General features: G+C 38.0%; 1 protein-coding gene across 4 annotated transcripts in view; it reads right to left on the bottom strand.

The window, feature by feature from the left end:
• The window catches only part of LOC108236019 (rho GTPase-activating protein 42), a 95743-nt gene that overhangs the window by 11191 nt on the left and 64853 nt on the right, over positions 1-19699 (bottom strand). For 2 of the 4 annotated variants that reach the window (XM_017416429.3, XM_017416430.3), the window contains exons 4-12: positions 16787-16858; positions 8269-8370; positions 7885-7995; positions 5581-5685; positions 4644-4773; positions 4194-4294; positions 3169-3278; positions 2587-2643; positions 582-660 (exon numbers count right to left, since the gene is read on the bottom strand). In XM_017416429.3, the coding sequence (XP_017271918.1) occupies positions 582-660; positions 2587-2643; positions 3169-3278; positions 4194-4294; positions 4644-4773; positions 5581-5685; positions 7885-7995; positions 8269-8370; positions 16787-16858 (867 nt within the window). The remainder of the gene's footprint in view (positions 1-581; positions 661-2586; positions 2644-3168; positions 3279-4193; positions 4295-4643; positions 4774-5580; positions 5686-7884; positions 7996-8268; positions 8371-16786; positions 16859-19699) is intronic. The other 2 variants (XM_017416431.3, XM_017416432.3) reach the window with 1 other exon arrangement.

Below are 19699 nucleotides of genomic sequence, written 5' to 3'. Positions count from 1 at the left end.
AATACAAAATGCCTACAACTCAGTGAACCTTATGACAGAGAGTCATTCACAGCACATACTCAGAGCGCTACACACTAAGTCTGTTAGCAAAATATCTCATAAACCACTGGGCAGATTTCAGTCAAACTTTCAGAAAGTAATGATTTTAAATATATTGAGCTAAATTTGATATGATAGTATCTGAAAATCATCTACAAATATTTTAATAAGAAACAGACTGCACCATATTCCGTAATATCTCATAAGATGGTGAAAAACGTCATTTAGTTTGACTAAACTGGCTATAATTTCCTTCTTTCTTATCATGAGATGATCTTATTTTAGAGCCTTTTCATAAAAGGTGGCGGGTGATATGCATTCCTTCATGGAAGGCTAGGCTTATATTGCTTCTAGCATTTTTTTTAAATAAATAAACTCCTGGCCTCCAGAAGAGGGTGCCAGTGACAAATAATTTGGTTATGGTTCTTCCTTTCATTTTTTTTTTCTTTTTTTTAATCAAAGAGACCATTAAAAAGTGCTGTGGCCAAAACAAAGGCAGCACAAAATAAATATTTCAAAGATAAACAGGCAGAGATGCTCACCGGCTCCTTGCCATCCATGGCCTCCAGCCACAATCTTCTGTTGGACTCCGACAGTGCCTGCAGTGTCATAACGCCATGCCTGGGAAGTTTTAGGAGAAAGCTGGTCTCAGTATGATCTCATTGCTGTGGGGCCCCTGAACAGACCATGTTTACACTGGCTGATTCAACTATAAAAGGACTAGTGTAACGAAAATAGCTTGTGTGCAAATGCTTGACTTCAAACTGTGTCCTCGCTCAGCTCTGTGCTTCACATTCCACTCCCAGTTAAAAGCCACACATGCCTAATGTTAGAGTGATTCATCTTCTGCACCCAACATGCATTATTTTTTGTGCGCACTTTCAGAATCTACAGCCTCCTTGTGTCTTACAAAACTTAAATCCCACCAAAGAAATATTTGTGCTTGATTTAAACTGTTCACTGCACTGCTTCAAGTAGCAGTTATAAACAAATAATGTGATAACACTGGAATACAAAATAAACTTAACAAAAACCAGGAGGTGACAATTAGTATTAGCATGGAGATGCTTCCATTAGCATTTGTTAAAATTAAGAGATAATTTCAATTAAATTATAAAGCAGACAGTATGTGATTTACATTGGACCAGGTTTTGAACTAATACCAGTTAAACATTTAAAAGCAAAATAACATTTAACAAACCATGACCCGACTTATCTATCCTGCCATGAAAGGCATGCAGTCACGTAATTACCTGTATTTATTTGTTTCCTTGTTAGTTAGCAAAAATAACCACTAGATGACATCTACAACTGATTAACTTTTACAGTCAACCCAATTCAAGATGGTTGCCACAGCTAATCAGCTTTGGCGAACACAATAATGGCTGTAGCTCAGCCAGTTGTTCAGATACTGAACTAAAGTTTGGTGAGGTAGTAGCTGAGAGTCATCCCCAACATATCATCTGAGCACTGAGCCAAATTCTGGCATTAAATCTTGGAGTATACCGTGTCTGTCTGTTAGCAAAATATCTCATAAAGACTGGACAGATTTTGCTTTTTGGCGTTAATCCAATTCAAGATAGCTGCCTCAGCTAATCAATCATAGCATACACAACAATGGCTATAACTTGCAGATATTGAGCTAAACTTTGGTGTGAGAATTATGCACAACACAAACTTTGAGGTCTAACAAATCTTCCTTTTTTCGTTTGTTTTGTTTTGTTTTATGAAGCAGTGATGCTGCTAAATTTTAAATTCTTTAAATTGCATCAGGGAGCACATGTGAAATTTTAATTCTTGACAATCTCAAAATCCGGGCAAATAAAAAAAGGTTTTGCAATTCGGGTGAATGAACCCTTTGAGAATGGGATGGCGAGCTCGATCATGGCCAGGCCAAAGGTGTGACAGCATGTTTGTGTTATGATAAGGATGAGTGGACGAGCTTGGATCTGACTGGAGTTTGGCCTGCATTGTCTTTATGGTTGCACCTCAGGGCATGGCAGTGGAAGATAAATGAGTCACCCTGCAAACAAACTGCAGTTGCTGTCCATGCTCAGCAACACTCACCAGGGATGAGCAGAGCAGGGCTTAATGCTGCCGTCCAGTAATTACACACAAAATCTTGCTCGCTGTAGAAACTACAGTATAGATCTTTGTGATTAGCTCACATCAAGCCTTCATAATGGACGGCTTAGTTAGCTGAGGTCGCGTTATTCAGTGGAAAGCTTCTTGCAGGTTTGTGATCTTGTGTAAGTCTCTTATTATATTCTACAGTAGGGTTTATTGGGAAACAGGATTAGAGATTTGACACATAAATACAAATCAATAGAGAATATTTCCATAGAGCAAATAGATTTTAACCTTCTAAAGAGAACCAATATAATAAATCAAACCTCAGTTAAATGTCATTATCTTTTAGCTCATATTGATCAAGTTTTTGTGAGGTGGTAAAAGAGTGCAACAGCAATAATTAGATTTGAAACTACGACTGGGTGCACACATGCAGCACATGCAACTGCTCTGAAAGTGCAGCACTGATTCACATACCGGACTTTACAGAAAAACCGAAGCGGCCTGAAAAGAGTTCCACGACAGATGTCATTTCTACAATGACATAAACACAGAGAGAAGATGGAATGGCTTCAAAAACGTAGAATAAATAATGATGTTGCAGACATTCAGCAAACAAGAGCTTGTTGACAGGGAGGGGACACGAGGAACATGCAGGACACAAACACAGCTCAAGACTTCTAACGCTGGCTAATCGAGTCTTTGAAGATGTTAATCCAACCTGAACTTCTCTCGCACGTTCAGATGTGGTGTATGAGTTCAAGAGAAACACAAAACATGAGAACAAAACATTCCACATGCAGCTCACTGATCTTAGAAAGTTAGTTGTAATTGGAGAAAAAAAAACAACAACAACCGAGTCTTGCATAAATCCTTACCTATAATAGTGTGTAAGTAACACTATTCTAATTATTACCAAGTATTTTACTTATTACATAATTTATCAAGCTCAAAATGGAAGTAAAGCATGGATGTGATGGATACAGCATTAAAAATTACATCTTGTTATTATAAATGTAGTCTATACAAAAAACATTTTTGTGAATTTGTATCACAGACCTCCCTGCCACTTCAATGTCAAAGCAGAAACGCTTGTCGATGGAGTCCGTTTTCCTCCGAATGCAGGACTTGAGCTTGAAAATCTCTGGCTGACTCAGGACAAGGCCGTTCTAAAAACAGAGACACAAGCAGAGATACACACAAAGACACAAAAAGACAAAAATACCCCACGACTCATCAATCATTTATCGCAACAAAACGAAGAAATCTGAAAAAATCATTTTACCTCAAGTTTTGTGTAAATAGAACCAAATCTTTAGTGGTCAGAACCAATAACTAAAGAAATAATGCTGAGTGTTGAATGACCCTGCTGAAGCAAACTGCACTTTTTTAGAGTGGCCTTTTATTGTGGCCAGTCTGAGGAACAATGATCATGCTGCATCTTGATCTGCCACACCTGGGAGGGGGGAGGATTATCTCGCTCACCAACACAGATTTACACAAATTTGTGAACACTATTTGAGAGAAAAAGGCCTTTTGTGCGCATAGAAAAAGTCTAAGATCTTTGAGTTCAGCTCATGAAAAATGGGAGCAAAAACAGGTGTTGTGTTTATATTTTTATTCAGTATATGTCAGAAACTATTAATAGAAAAGCAACTGTGTAAATGCTGACTCAGCATTCAAATAATGAGATTTTCCATTTAGAACATGTAAAGACAAATAAGTTAGAGATTGTTTTTATTACACAAAAGGTAAAATAACTGAGTTAATTATATCTGAAGTGTCAAATCATTGTAAAATTCTGTTTAAGTTATTTTTATTTTTTGAATTTCCCTTCCTTGTTCTTTGTAGATTTTGTCATCTTTGAATTTTTTTCAGTCCGCCTCGAGTTAACAAGTCATTTGTTTTCTGTGCCACTTCAGTAACTTTGACGGCTTTCCTTTTTCTCCCTCAGGGAAGAAACAAGCGGGCTTTTTGTTTCACCCACCCAGATTACACTTGCTCTCTCTTTTTTTTTTTAGCTCTCAGCTTTTATCATGTGAATCTACAAGCAAAGCAAAGCAAGCTAAACTGGACCGAATTACCTGTTTCCCAGCTGACTTGTTTTCGGTGTTGCTCATGGTGAAAGTCTTGCTGCCTTTCTCGTATGTGCAGTAGTGACGTGTCCAAGTGCATCCCAGAGGACCTGGGACCGAAAACACAAGCTGAGCTCAAACTCTGAATCAAAAAGTGCCTGGAAAGACTTCCAAAAATCAATGCCTAATTAAACTGTTATAAATCAAAAGTTGTTTATAGCTGCTGATAGAAATCTATTATTTGTGGCAACACCCCCCTACACGCATACACATTTTAGAGCACATCAAAGTGAAACTGTAAACAAGATGAGTTATGAACTTTGTGTGAGAGGATCTCTTCTGAAGAGGCTGGAGAGAACTCAAGACATGTTTATGGTGATGGATGTAAAACCGTGCACTTCTAATTGAAGCGGGAGCGAGAGCGCCTGGAAGGCAGGGAGCCCTGATAGGAAGACTCACGTTTCTCTTGGATGTACAGGAAGCCCTCCATTGTCCACTGGCCTGGGGGCTTATAGTCCTGATCTGCAGATCTTATCCTCTGCATCAGCTTCTCCACTTCCTGCTTGGTGCTCACAAAGTTGTTTCGTGTCTGTGTGTAAAACAGGATGATGTTAAAAGGATAGTTATCGATAGTTAGTACCTTATCAGCTGTGACATCAGTTATAGAGCACGTAGTAGGCTAATGACTAGCCAAACAAGGGCTTGTTTTATAACATTTTTCACACTTATTAAACAACTCTTTCTCAAAAATGACACATTAGATATTATTAAAATCTCTACACTTTTATGACTGATGTTGAGGCTGATAAGGGACTAACTAACTAAAGAAAAATCTTTAAGTTGCTGACAAAGACTTATTGTGCAAAAAATACCAAAACAAAACAAAAGCGTTTTATGAATATGGTGGAAAAATATACTTGTCATGATTTAAAATTAGAACCAAGATTCAGATGTTGAGTCAAAAAGGTCAACGTAAGGCTGTTTCACATCTCAAAGCAGAGTGCTGAGACAGCCTCACCTTTTCCAGCTCCTATTAGTGCTCTCTGCATCGAGACATGGAGAGAGGGTTATGGAGTGAAAATTGTCAGAGCAATGCCACTGACATTTTGGGTCAGAGAAAAATTTGGACCCTCAGGCTGAAAGCACTGAGGTCACAGTGATGGAAGCAAGGGGCATGGCAGTGGCTGCAGTTTTATTTTCAACTCTTAAGTGTTTTTTGACACAGTGCCATTAAATGGCCTGCAGTAACAGCCTGCAACACTACACTGAAAACATCTATCCTCTGTGCAATTGCACGGTGGAAAGTCTGCTTGTTATATTGGGGTATGATAAGCTGCAGAATCTGATTACGAGGCTGGTTGCCTTTGTATACAACCCTTAAGGTGTTGAGACTTACATTCTGTAGGTTGAACTGGAGTTGCTGTTTGTATGGCTCAAATTCATGAGCCAGCTCATATCCTTCATGGTAGAACGTAAACAAACCCTGAAGAAAGGCCAGGAGCTGGAAGAGGAATAATCTGTGAGGTATTGAGTTAATTCATATGGAGCAAAAAAAAAAAAAAAAAATCTTTTAAAAATAAATCATAAAACTGAGAATCACATTGACTATTCCTTCATTTTATTATATTTATGAAACAAAATGAATCTGTTGCAATTGTTTGCACATATGCTTTTAATTATAACACCACTATTGATATGATAACAGGATGATAAGATTGGTTTAAAACATATCTCTCTGGCACCACTCAGTTCATTCAGATCAGATCCTTCAGGTCTGAGCCACTTCCAGTCACCTCCGGAGGACCCCAAGACTCTGTCCTGCTTCTCTTAAACATAATTTACCTCCTACCCATTGGTCATCTCTTCTGTCAAAACAATGTAAACTTTCATTGCTACACAAATGACACACTGTACATTTTCACCAAGCCTATCTCTACTCTACCTCCCACCTCCCTTTGTGACTGCACACAAGAAATTGAGTTCTGGTTCTCCTCCAACCTCCAGTTAACAGTTTGACATTTTCTCAATTACCATTGATATTTCAAGAATAATTCCCTCCCCTTAGGTTAAGTCTGGGCATCATTCTCAACAGCACTCACTCATTCCAAACAGGCATCAATAATACAATTCGGTCTGCTTACGTCCATCTCTGTAACGGTAACTAACTACGCTCATTCTTAACACAAAATAATACAGGTGTTCTGGTCCATACCCTGGTCACCACATCTGGATTATTGTTAACTTCCTTTTCTTTGGCCTCCCACAAAGGTTGCTTCATTACCTTCAGTTGACCCAGAGTTCTGCTGCACATGTAACCAGAACCCCCTCCTGTCACATCACTCCTGTTCTTCAGCAGCTTCATTGGCTTCCTGTTAAATCCTGCACTGGCTGTAAAATTCTTCTTCTCCTTTTTAAGGCTATTCACAGTCTCGCTCCTCGGTATCTTTTAGACCTTTTGCATATTACCACACCTGCCCGGACTGTTAGGTTTTCTGTTCATCTCACTGTTCCCCGGGTTCGTCTGATCACCATGGGGGCCCAAGCTTCCAGCCACTCCGCCCCCCTGCCTCTGGAAATCCTTTCCTGCTGACACCCGTAACTCCGAGTCTCTCTCCATGCTCAAATCCTATCTGAAAACACACCTGTTCAAACTGGCCTACTCACGCTGATCGTTTTCATCTTTTGATTTTCTGTTTTTAAATTATTTCATTAATGTATTTATATTTTTCTGTATGCTTTGTTTTCCCTATTGTACTTGATTTTAGGTTGATTTTAATTAGGTTTGTAAGGCGACCTTACATGTTTTTAAAGGTGCCTTCAAATAAAATGTATGAACATTATTATTAATATTACATGTGCTCTCAGTCATTTTATCACAGATATTTATGTTTTAACAAAACTGTAATTATAATGCTCTTATTACATTTTCTATGTGTGCTTCTTCTTATCATTTATTGGGAAATCTGTTTTAAACATTTTCATGCTGATGCTTTTAATGCTGTAGATAAACTGAAGGCAGGAAAAACAAGTTTTAAAAAAGTTGTTGCTTTTTATAGTCGACAGATATTGATCTTACTTTCTGTATAACATACAAACCTCCTTGACTCTTGTAGAAAAAAAAAAAGCACCAGTGGTGTAGCTGGAAGAAAAACTGATCTCATCTCCAGCACAGAGGATCCCACAAACATCCAGCTGCACTCAGTCAAATCCTCAGACACAACCGCTGATTTGATTTCTAGGCTGAGGTTTGGTATATCAAATGAACAAGGATGAAGCATCTTATCTGTGTCCGGATTCATCACAGGCAAGGCTGAGCCCTGTCATTTTTTCCCACCACTACCTGCAGGCAGGAGATTTGCATTTCTGGCCAAGGTTGTGGGTGAGTTGCCAGTGGATGTAAACAAATAGAAAAATGTCTTTAAAACACACACTTGAATCACACCTCACGTTTTCCTGAACATTATAAACCAAAAAGAATTCAGTATTTTTTTCTAATTTTTGCACTGAAGACTTTTAAACTTGTGTGTGTGTAGGCAGTTTTATAGACTTTTTAAAAACTTACCAAAGTCTTGTGCATTTCTGCATATATGCCACTCAAACTAGAGCAAAACTCTTATGAAAAATGCCAAAACAACTGGTGCATCTTTTTGCATTTGGAACTACCTGAGCCAGAAAGATTTTAAAAGCTCGCTTCTCTTACCGGCTCAACAAACTCAAATTTCTTCTTCTCTTGCACTTCTTGTATTTTGAAAACATACTCGAGAGACGCGTCGTAAAAGAGTTGTCTCTCCTTATCAATCTGCATGTCGGCCTGAGAATGAACAAACAAAAAGCAGCGTTGGAGCCATAACAAGGACACGGGTCAACCTGGGAACGTGGACAGAGTTAATGCCTGCATTTCTGCACAGGAAACAGTGTGTACAGGAGGAAGTAAAGATCAAAGAAAAGTGCACACACACACGTAAGCACACACCCACAACATAGCCGTTTTTTTTCTTTTTTCTTTTTTGAAGACACTCGGCCGACCATAAAACAGCATTATTCAAATACATGTAAGGGATGAGGAAATTTGTTTTGGTTTTACCTCCTGCAGATATGCCTCTTTCTTCTTGGATGACAGGTTGAGGTGTCTCTCAAGTGTTGAGTAGTATTTCTCTGTTTCCTTATCAAATTTCTTCTTTACCTCCTAAAACACACAAAAGGCTTATACATTAGTTGGGGAAAAACAATTCTCTTATCTTTGATCTGAGGCGGGAGACTGAGTTACCACTAGGTGGAGGTCTAGTTACAGTACATTTACCCGAGCTGCCTGCCACCTTTCATTTGAAATTCTGTCAATAGATTATTGTGGGTCATAAAAGTGGCATAAGACATGTGTAATGACAAGCCAGCAATGTCAGCATCTCTGTGTTTGATCAATATAAGGAGCCCCAGCTGGGGACATAAGTTCAAAGCAAAATACATAACACTGTAAATCACAAACAGAATAATGCATCCGGCACAGTCAAAGACAGGAGCAACTGGATGCTGTTATCATTTCCCTTCCCTTGATATGCACTACTGTCCACCTGCAGGAATAAGTCAAGCTCAACAGTCACAAGTCCCAGGATTCAGACAGTGTTTCAGAAGGCTTTGAGAAAGGCACAGGAAATGGGCTTTTCATGCCAGATTCCGGTCTAAAGAACAAGAGATTTAACATTCCTCCAAAAGAAAAAAAAAAGGATCCAGTTTGCAGGCCTTAATCAAACTCAGCCTAAGCAGAGAGAGATCATCTCTGGATGAGGGCATTCATGTGTCTCATCTGCGAGTGTGACCTCCAAACCCAAGCTTTGCCTACTTAAAGCCCATCTCTCTGCATGCAGAGCTGGAGGACAGACATAATAAAAAGGGGGGGGGGGGGAGATGGAGAAAGTGTGAGGAAACCGTCATTGGATCCAGATCCTGCTTGTTTGTGTTCATTCCCATGGCCCTGAAATTTAGCAAGTCTAATCTACCAGCTAGTAATAGTGTTGTGTCTGAACAACTCCCACAGAGGAATTCACAAGACACAACAATGCTCCTACATACCTACAGCACCAAAAATCAATAGATAATTTCATGTAGTGGCATCTTATTTCTATTTTTCTTATAATGTCTGGCCCAGAAATGATCTTTTCAAGATCGAGAAAAGAAAAAAAAAATCAATTCAGTATGTGATTCATTTCTAAAACAAAGAAAAAGTAAACAGCAAAACAAACATATGATTAAAACACGCTGACGGGAGTCCTGTTTTCCAAAGGGATTTATTTAATTCAAAGGAACAAAGAGTAGCTTACTATCTTTTTTTTGCCACTGTGACTGCTGGTGATGTGACATTATTTGGTGAGCACAACCAAAACCCTTAGGAACCCCCCCCCCCCCACACACACACACACACAGTAACACATTAAGTTAGGAGCTTTAGCTGAGTCCAACAGTCACAGCAGGAATCTCCACAGCAATGCTGACCAGTATGAGCATGCCAGAACACAGAAAACTCAGAAAATTAAACCAACAACAGCTGTGTACATCTGGAGCGACTCTTTCACACTTACAGAGAGCAGGCAGTGGCTCAGTGCTGCAGAATCACCTGATTAAGTCACCCAAGAAGTAATGTGTTTGATCCTAGCAGGACATGTATAAGCTGGTAAAACTGTAATGATACCTCAGCAGAACACCATGTGTGTGCGATGGTATTTTTGTGTGGCCACACCTTTATTTGCAGCATGTTTGTGCAGGGAGAACAGAATATGGGCAAATGAACTGCAAGAACTTTACAGAAAGTTGGTGCAGTGCAATGAAAAAATGTTGAAGCCCAATAGGTGGGGATAGAGGAAATCACTGTGAGACAAACTAAGGTCCTGTCCATGTAAGAATGTCATTTTGTAAATATGCAAAGATTTTTATTGTGCCAAGCTGCATTCATACAAAAAAGGCATTTTAAGCATCTAAACTGTATTTTCTGAAACTGTGATCCAGAGTGAGAAAAAATTAACATGCCATTGTTTAAATCATAACAAAAACGACAGATTGATGTGCTTGTGTCTCAACTAAAGCAAAACCTTCACATCCTGTAAACTTTCAGTGAGCAGACAAGGCTGATGAGCAACATCATTGACTTAAATAAAGCAGAGCAAAAAAAACCCTTATTATTACAACAAATCATCTAAGGCCAAAAACATTTTTATTTCTTTACTGAACTGTCAACAATACTAAAGAAAACATTGAAAAAAAAATAGAAAGAAAAAAAAAACTCCTCTTATGTGCATAATTTAAGAGATGTGGGAAATAAAAATAGCTTTAAAAGACTGACACTTGTGTAAAAATGATTTACCCAGCTGTCCCTCTGGATACATCTTCCTGAAATGATGTCCGAGTATTTGAACTGACATGACTCCCAGTCAGTAGTATTTTGATGTAACACAAAGGAGAAGTTACTTTTTGTCGTCAGTCCACAAAAATGATTCTGTTTTTGCTCTTGTATTTACTAACCTCACCTTTTTTTTTGTGCTTACAGTTTGGAGCCTTTGCACCACGTCTTCTTCACTCTTTCTGGTGTTTTTTTATTACAGCGCCACATACAGGCCTGGTATAGTTACTACAGTGTTTGGGTCATTTCCTGTTTTTTGTGTGGATGAAAACATTTCTAGAAACAGTGCTGTTGTTAACGAAAAAAAAAAAAAGATTGTTTCAGAAGATCAGCGTTCCTGTGCGGACAGGGCCTTACACCAGTGACGGAGAGCATTCATCAAGCTGAACAGAACGAAAGCACTTACCAACACTCTGAAGGCACACAAAACGCACATGAACCTATCACTTGGGAGATTTCCTCATCTGATTGCTTTGTACTCGCTCATGAATAAATCAAATGCAACAGGAAAATATTCGAATGCAGATTGCTCTGTAGTGGAATCTCTAACTTGTGAAGCCTCGTGCTCCTGTTGGGAGAGTTTTAATGGCAACTGTAGTGGTGGGAAACTGTGTTAATTCCTACAGTCAGAACTCTGGAGGAAAAATAAACATAGGAGAGAACAAATGCCACCTCCCGCTTTTCTTGGAACGTTTTTTCTAAAGTAAGGATGTGGAGAACTGACACAAAGACTGTAAGAGAAATATGAACACTGGCAAGTTTTGACACCGGACCTATTGAGCCGCAGGGCCATCCTCTCTGAGCCTTTGAACACCATGGCAACAGATGTAAGCTGCACGGAAAGTTAAATGTGTCTTTGTATGTCTATATGCCTTATATACTGGATATATAAGGAATAATTCCAAATACCATAGTTATCTGACACTTTTTGTTTTTTTGTTCAACACCTAATGCAAATATCAATGGCTAGTCAGACATTAAGTGCAGCATATTTCACTACATTTTCAATTTTAAATGGATTCTCTAAGCAGTGACATGAAAGGGAGCAGTCTGCAACTTATCTATGAGCTCATTAGGGATCACTAATTGGAGTATGGGTCCAGACTGGTGATTAAATAGCAATGGCTAAACTATTTTGATGTTCCACTACACATGAGCTGATCTTAGATGAACAAGGGAGGCAGAGAGAACACAAGCTTCCAGGTTGAATTTTGCTGAAAAGCCAAAAAAAAAAGTGCTTTTCTCTTTACCTAGATATCCCAAATTTCAGAAACGCCGGCCAATTAGCAAGAAATAATTACAAACATAATTACAAACATTACAAACTTTAGAAGACTTCAAACACAAACACCAAGGCTTCTAAATACATCATATTTGGACTGTGGAGAACTGCAAACTCTTTATTCCAAAATTTAACATTTCATCATATATTTGGATCAAATATACAGCTAGAGAATGTTTAAATAATAAATATAATATACATGCTTTGGTGGAAAACCGTGAAATTCCTTTTGTGTTTGATCTCTGACTGACTCTTAAGGTCTGAATAAAGGTGCATGAAAAAGATAGGTTCTCCTCTCATGAACTTTATATTTAAATGTTTCCTCACTATTATGGTGTGGAAAAAAAGTCCTTTGACTAGTTCTGCTGAAATATTGGTCCACAGTGTCTACTATAAAGATGTCTTTAGCTTCACCTTGTCAAGATGAGCCTATATACTGTATTTCTCACTGTATAACCTTGAAATAAAGAGTGCCAGAAAAAAATAAAAAGAAAAAACTTCAATCAACTAACAACGTGTTTCATAATAAACTGCGCCTACCTATCAAAAAGATCTAAATTTTATAATGAGGGCCAATTAGACTACTGTTGTTGTGCAAATAATTAGAATGCATCGTATAATGGCTTCTCAATCAAACTTTGAAGGTCAAAGATGAAATTAAAAAAATGAACTTTGGCTGCTGCATAGCCATGGATTTATTTGTTAATTATGAAGACTGTTCTCACAGACATTTGGCTTTATTAAAGCCTGAAGGCACGGAGGAAAGTCTGAGAAAGTTCATTTTCTTAAAGATCTGACAGGAAACAAAGCCTCTCTGTCCTGAACTCAGAGCCACTTCCAGGTCAAAAGAGGAGTAAAAACACTGGAAGGAATTATTAAAAAAAAAAAAAAAAAAGACTACAAACTGTCACGTTATTTCATCCTTCAAAATTATTCCCTGAAGTCACTGAGCTGATGATTTTTCAGTGAACAAACCTGGAATCTAAGAAATTTGTACTATACCAAGCTGCTGATAGTATTGCTTTTGTGTATCTTCCCTGATATTTACAGATGTAAGACCTTCCATGAAATCATGAGAGAAGATATATAACTTTTTTATAAAAACATATAATCAGTTTAACAATTTATGAAGACCAGTCAGTAACAGCATAGAATTTGTCATTACTTCATTTCTTTGGCTTTCATAGTGTTCACTTTTTAAAGTATTTTACAATATAAATAAATAAGTTCACACCTATGGCCTACTCTCTTTTCATCCCTTTCAGATTGAATTCATTTCTGACTGATGTAACTCTTATTTAATGTGGTTCAGTATGCAGAATATTGGTCTACAGTGAATGCCTCTGGCTTTCAAATAAGTAAAACTAACCTCTCAAGGTCTACTGTGACAGCTTTGTCAAAAAGACAAAAAGTATTCACTTTATGAAAAGCAGTTTTTATGGTGTTTCTTTTTTATTAAGAAGCTTCCCGTAAAAATTGAAATAGACAGATATTAAAAGAACAAAATTAAATGTATTTAATCTGCATCACATCTATTTTTCACTTATCTTTGCACAGCTGACATTAAAGCTGACATCAAAGCTTTCTGAATTACCACCGTCCAAAGAAAGTGTGCAGATTTGATACATTATAAATACATTAACTTGTAATCCTCTAAATTCATATACATGTAAGTTTGTACATTAAGACTTTGTATATTAAGGCTCTGGGTTAGAGGTTCCTAAAATGCCATTTTTGCTCTTTCATTGCAGGTGAATTAATGCTGCCTTGTTGTGTATGTTGAACAGACTGAAACACTAAAACAAATTGTCCAAAAGCCCTGTTTATGAAACACTTTCAAGCTGGACCAGAGGAGCCATCATCTTGGCTTTCTCTTGGTTTGATGTCATTTGTAAAGCAAGCAAGGCAGAATGAGGAAACGAAGACCATTGATATGACCGAGCAAAAGAGGTAGTCACAAAGCCAAAATGGTAGATGTGTGTATGCAAGAGTTGGCACAAGGTTGTCATGTGAAAATGTATGATGCAAGTAATTTTATTGTTCTCTTTGAATTTTTTTTAAAGTGCCAACCAAAACCAACACCAGTGAAGAAAAAATAACTTAGAACTTCACTGGATGGAATCTAAACAAAAAGAGTTGTCGACTGTGCTGGTACTTACAGAAAACATTACAAACAAACAAAAAATAGGACAAATTTTCATTTCCTATTTCAGTTCTTAAAGTTGTTTCGTGCCTGAGAATTTTTCACATATCAGATCACTGAGAAATACATCTGAAACTAAAAAAAAAAGAAGTGTAACAATGATTCCAGGTTCCCATTTCACCTTTGCAACTAACACATATGGGATTCAACTGAAAATATACAATTGTTATAGTTTTGTTTTCTAGATGCGTGTTTGGCATAAGCAACAAAATCTGAAGGGCTTTATTCTGAAATATTTGGTTCAGCCTTGAGAGAAGCAGTGCTTTTTATGTCAATCTGCTTGCATGTCCAAGTCATAAAAGTGTTGTGCTTGTGCCTAAAAAGTTAATAAACTTGTACGTAACCTCAGTGGGATTACTCCCAGCATGACCAAATAAGGAAAAAGCTCCCAGTTTGTTCATCTGATGTCCTCAGACTGCATGAAGTGCAATAACTGGAAGGGTCAGACAGCCTGCAGAGCGCTTCAGATTCCCGGAACTGTGGAAAGTTACTCAGCCGCTCGTGATGTCTGCCTTTTATCTCACTCTAGTTGGGCTAATGTTTAGCGGAGGAAAGGCTGTAGGAGGACAGAGCCATTAGGAGGAAGTGGTCAGAGAAAATAAGAAGTAGTGGGAGTGATGGGGGTGGGGCTGTGGGTTTGAAGAAACCATTTCATAAACACAGACAGTGAGAGCAATAACACTGAACATGTTGATGTCGTAAGTAAGAAAGAAATGGAAGCAAAATGTACAATTTCATTATGGTGGAAACATTATGGTTGGGGCATGAGGTGACAGCAGTTATTTAGAATGACCAGAGAAGGAGAATGATGATGTTCGCACCTCAGCTCAGAAAAGAAAAATAGTTTCATTACAGTGCAGGTTGGCCTGTGAAGAGACCAATCAGGTACAGCATGATGACTTATTCTGCAGACCTTTGGCTGTCAAGTCATGTAAAATAAATCAAAAACAAGAAAGAGTCCAACTCTGAGGCCGAAACATCCTTCACTCAGATAATGGCTATGTTAAGATGTGCAAATGATTCATGGTACTGTGTGGAGTTTGCAGTGAAGTCAAACACTCAGTGGGAGAGCTTCACAAAGGCTAGAGTTCTACCATCTTGCTCATGTGTGATCTCACCAAAGGAGTGACCACAAACAAGCTGCTGTACTTTCATATTATGCTCTTGCGTTGGCCAGAAATGAAAGCATGGCTTCTAGCAACAAACCCACACTGTTCTTCAGAGTCAACTTCAGCCTCAACATGTCTACCATGAATTCAGGATGCCTTAAAATCAACATTGTGCAGAACTCCAACTGATATCAGTCATTCAATCATCTATAAGTTACAGAAGACTGCACTGCATATAATAAGATAACTGTAATCTGATTACAACAAACGTAGATACATTAAATTAGTCCTTTCCTCTAAAGTATGTTTAAAGAAAGACCAGACTAAAACAGCTATTGAACTATCTGTATCTGGCTCTTAATGTGCTTGAATGAAAACAAAACTTATAATAATGCAAACCTGTGCTTCATTGCCCATTATTGGGAAGAAAATTATATAAAAATTGAACAATTTGGATGTCTAATTCTAATGCTTTTGGACGACAGTTGACCTCAAGTTTAATTTGCAAGACTACTGGGGTCAGTGTTTGTGCTGGAGGTACTGGCAGAAACATTATCTCTGAACGCTGAGTCTGTTGAGCTGACATCTTCAATATTTTGTATCAGTTCACAAAATGTGTTTGAAGTACCAAGAGAATATCGCTTTGTTCAAGGCGTACAAAAACCAATCATCCTAACTATGCCACAAAGTTGTCATCATTGGAACATTTAAAAAAGCCTTGAAAATATTTTACAACATAGCCGCTTCAAAAAACATTGTTTCCAATTCAGGGTTTGGAAAAATGAATCTTTTAGTTTAGTTGATAAGGCCCTTTGGAGACAAAAGGTTGATCCCTCATGTGACGTCTTCCAATGAACATGAAGTGACTGCGAATTCCAAAAAAGTAATAAATTGTGATACAAAGAAAAACATAAAAGAGAAAAAAAAAGACTGTCAGAAATGTTTCCTACAACTTTTGAACAAGTGATCTCTTACATAGACCCCTGCAGACTCCTTCCTTCATCCTTACCTTCCTTCTTATACAATTTTTTTTTTTTTTTTGCCAGAGTAAGCATTATTAAAGAAAAGGCTGTGTGGACATACTTAAGGCCATGACCTGACATATTAAAATATAAGCTGTTTCTCAACAGGGAATTAGGTAAAAAACAAAAAAAAAAGCCTTCACTGTACAGTTTTTGGGGACTTTAGCGCAGTGCACAAATACAACAAAATCAATTATGAGATTTGACAGACACTAATTTCATTATTGTGATTTTCAAAATCTAATGCGCTAATTATGATTTACTAAAAAAAATGTCTTAACAATAACACAAAGAATCAAAAGTTTAAAAAAATATGCCACTTTATTTATAGAAAACAAAACTAACTTAAACCTGGAAGGTTTACACATCTTATAGTATTAAATTTACAAAGTGACATAATTGTCTATTACCCCAACTAGTTTAGTTAATTAGAAAAAGGCCACTTTTCTTGGCAGCGGAATGCTTTAGTTTTAATTAATGATTTATAGATGGTGGGGGAGATGACAGGAGGGGGTGAGGGGAAAGGGTGAGGGTGTCAGACCACATGAAATCCCCAGCGTTGTTCAGCTGCTAATTGCACACGTAGGTGGTCTCTTACCTTCGCTGCACCGATTTGCTCCTTCCGAAATTTCTCCAAGGGAGTAATCAAGACATCATCTGCATTCTGAATCTGAAACAGAAATTAAGGGAAAGCAGAGAGAAAGACAGATGTCAGCATGACAGGGAGATGTGATCGGAGTCATTGTAACCCTGTGAATGATTCAAAATAACTATTAGGAAGAAAAATATCACAAAACGCAATCTAGTAGTCATTCAGTTTTATTACAAGTGTGCCATGCAGGAAATTATGACTGAGAACCTCCCAGTTCAAGTCAAACAGGCTGAGAGATGCATTGGGAGGATAAAGCAATCACATTCATTAGTCTCTCTTAAACCTGTGACAATGAACAATGTGTTGCTGTGAGGGACCAAAATGAGTACAGCAGAGATAAGAGATGGAGCACTCAACAATAGTCTTGCTCGGCAGAAGAAAATGGAGCCTTTTTATGTGAGCTGTGAAGCACTAGGAGTGTCAAACCTTGCTGAAATATGACACAGCTCTGCAGATGAGGCAGCTTTACAAGTGCAGCCTGTGATGCATTTTAATTTCTGAGGTAGTGTTATGTCTCCATGTGTTGGTGACCTCTGGAGTGTCACGACTGGAGTAAAAAGGTCTCTCCGGTAGCCTCTTTCTTTTTATTCCCCACAGAAACTGATAGGGTGAGATATATTGTGCCAATTACAGTTCACGCTCAATCCTCGCGGGTGAGCGGTTCAAAAAGGTGCCATTAAGGTGCTTCTGAATTTCCTGTGGATGGGCTTTCATCCAGCGGGATCAGATGGCATCAGACTGGTGGAGCTGCTCAACAGGAGGCTCTGTCACAAATGACATGGCTCTTACGTTGATTTAAGGTGTGATTCTGTGTGGTGAGTGTATGTGATAAACTATGGGCCAAGCTCTAATACATCTATGATACCAGCACTAATTTAACGCTGTCAGCTCAGATGGGCTATTGGCTCCCAAGCCATAGTCTTCTGAACACAACCATTTTCAAGACAGAGTTTTGTTTTGAACCATTAATCTGAATGCACATCACTGTTCAAAAATAACCCTGACAGCCCTATCACAGGCAGAATGAGTAACTTCTAAATGAAGTTAAAATCTCTCTAAACCAGAACTGTTCTGGCTCTACTCTTATACGCAGCAATGGGGGATATTGTGGGCTTTTAGTATACTGTGTGTGATAACACTATATTTACACAAAATTAGTCAGAGATAGATGTGTTATACTCTAATTACCAGTCTCTCTCATATTATAATGGTTGCATAATATCACTTCAATAGTTAGATATTTTGTAGTGGTATAATTTTTTAAAATTCATAAAATTACTGTATGTAAAATGTAGACTACATCTGTTTAAATCGACCATTGTACCATTTTGCATTGCAGCCTAAACCAGTGGTGCATGCCAACAGTGTATTTTGTTGTCATTTACTTATGGGACATGCAACTGAATTTCCAGCTGAAAATTATGAAGCTGCAATGATTTTAAGTAGCGTCTGAAATACCACTCAGGTACATTATACTCAAGTGTTGGTTCCTGGTGCAAAAACATTGTGACTCCAACTTAGCAGAGTTGTCGTTTAAACCGGCAAATGAGGCAAACGTCATTCGTTGGTCTTCTTCTCTTGAACAGTAGGTGTCTGTACCGAGAAAGAAAATACTGCTCCCCAACAGAAATATGGAATACTTATATACAATATGTACTTATAATACAATATGGGATACTTCTTTCATACAGGAAGTACCTTCTTCATATGCAAACATAACTACACAGTTTTAACCTGCTTTATTTTTAAGTGTTTTTAACATTTAACTTTTGCAATAATTGTACCTTCCTAAGGTTTCTTCAGTCGAAAATATATTGTTATCGGTTTGCAGACTTTGTCCTGATGCTCCTTCTGTTTTACCGGACACCACTTATCTGAGTAAAAAAAAAACGAAAATTTCGACACAACGTTCAACTACATTTATTTCCTTACTTTAGTTTATGAGTAAGACTAAAGAGCAAAAACATTTTGACCACTGACAGCTGAATGAATGACATTGATTATGTTCTGACACGCAGTGAATGTTTGTTTCCTGTAGATGTATTAGAATTGGGATGATGGGCCACAATGTTTGTGTCAGACCACTGGGAGCGTCTCAGAAATGTCAAGGACAAACCACAAACTGGCAGTAGGTAGTTGGGGGGATGTGCTGTGACAAGTTTAATATGTGGCAGCTTCAGCTCACAACTTACAGGACTTAACGACTTTGCTGCTGGGGCTTTGAGCCAGAGAGGCCACAGAGCACGATCACTGTGGATTGTTTATAAAGCCAAAATTTACTGGTGATTAATTTAGTTATTGCCCGCTGCCAAAAGGCGAAGGCAAATGATCTTGTTTTCATACCTGTCTGTGTATGTTCTCATGTATGTCTCTTATCAAAAAAAATCTCATCAACCACTTGACAGAATTTAATGCAACTTTCAGAAAATAATGACTGGCTGTTTCTCTGCAACTGATTAACCTTTGGAGCCAATCCAATTCAAGATGACAGCCACAGCCAACTAACCATAGAAGACACAAAATTGCTATAATTCAGTCAGTTTTACAGAGAATGTGCTAAAATTTAGTGCAGTTATAGCTAAGAGTCATTCACAATCCATGCTCCAAGTGCTACTCAGTGCATGAGTTCTTTGTGTAAAACTCTGGCTTTAGCTGTAGGAGCCCACACTGTTTGTCTGTTAGCAAAATATCTCATGTACCACTGGATAAATTAAAAAAAAAACATTTAGAAAGTAATATTTGGATGCACATTTACAAATGATTAACCTTTAGGTAGGTAGGTACATTTATTTATATAGCACTTTTCAGCACGAGGCGACTCAAAGTGCTTTACAACACAGAACAAAATTACAGACAGAG

This window comes from Kryptolebias marmoratus, linkage group LG2 (genome assembly GCF_001649575.2).
Source record: "Kryptolebias marmoratus isolate JLee-2015 linkage group LG2, ASM164957v2, whole genome shotgun sequence".
Lineage (NCBI taxonomy): Eukaryota > Metazoa > Chordata > Actinopteri > Cyprinodontiformes > Rivulidae > Kryptolebias > Kryptolebias marmoratus.
The sequence above is the reverse complement of the archived record's forward strand: the minus strand, read 5'-3'. Positions and strand labels throughout refer to the sequence as shown.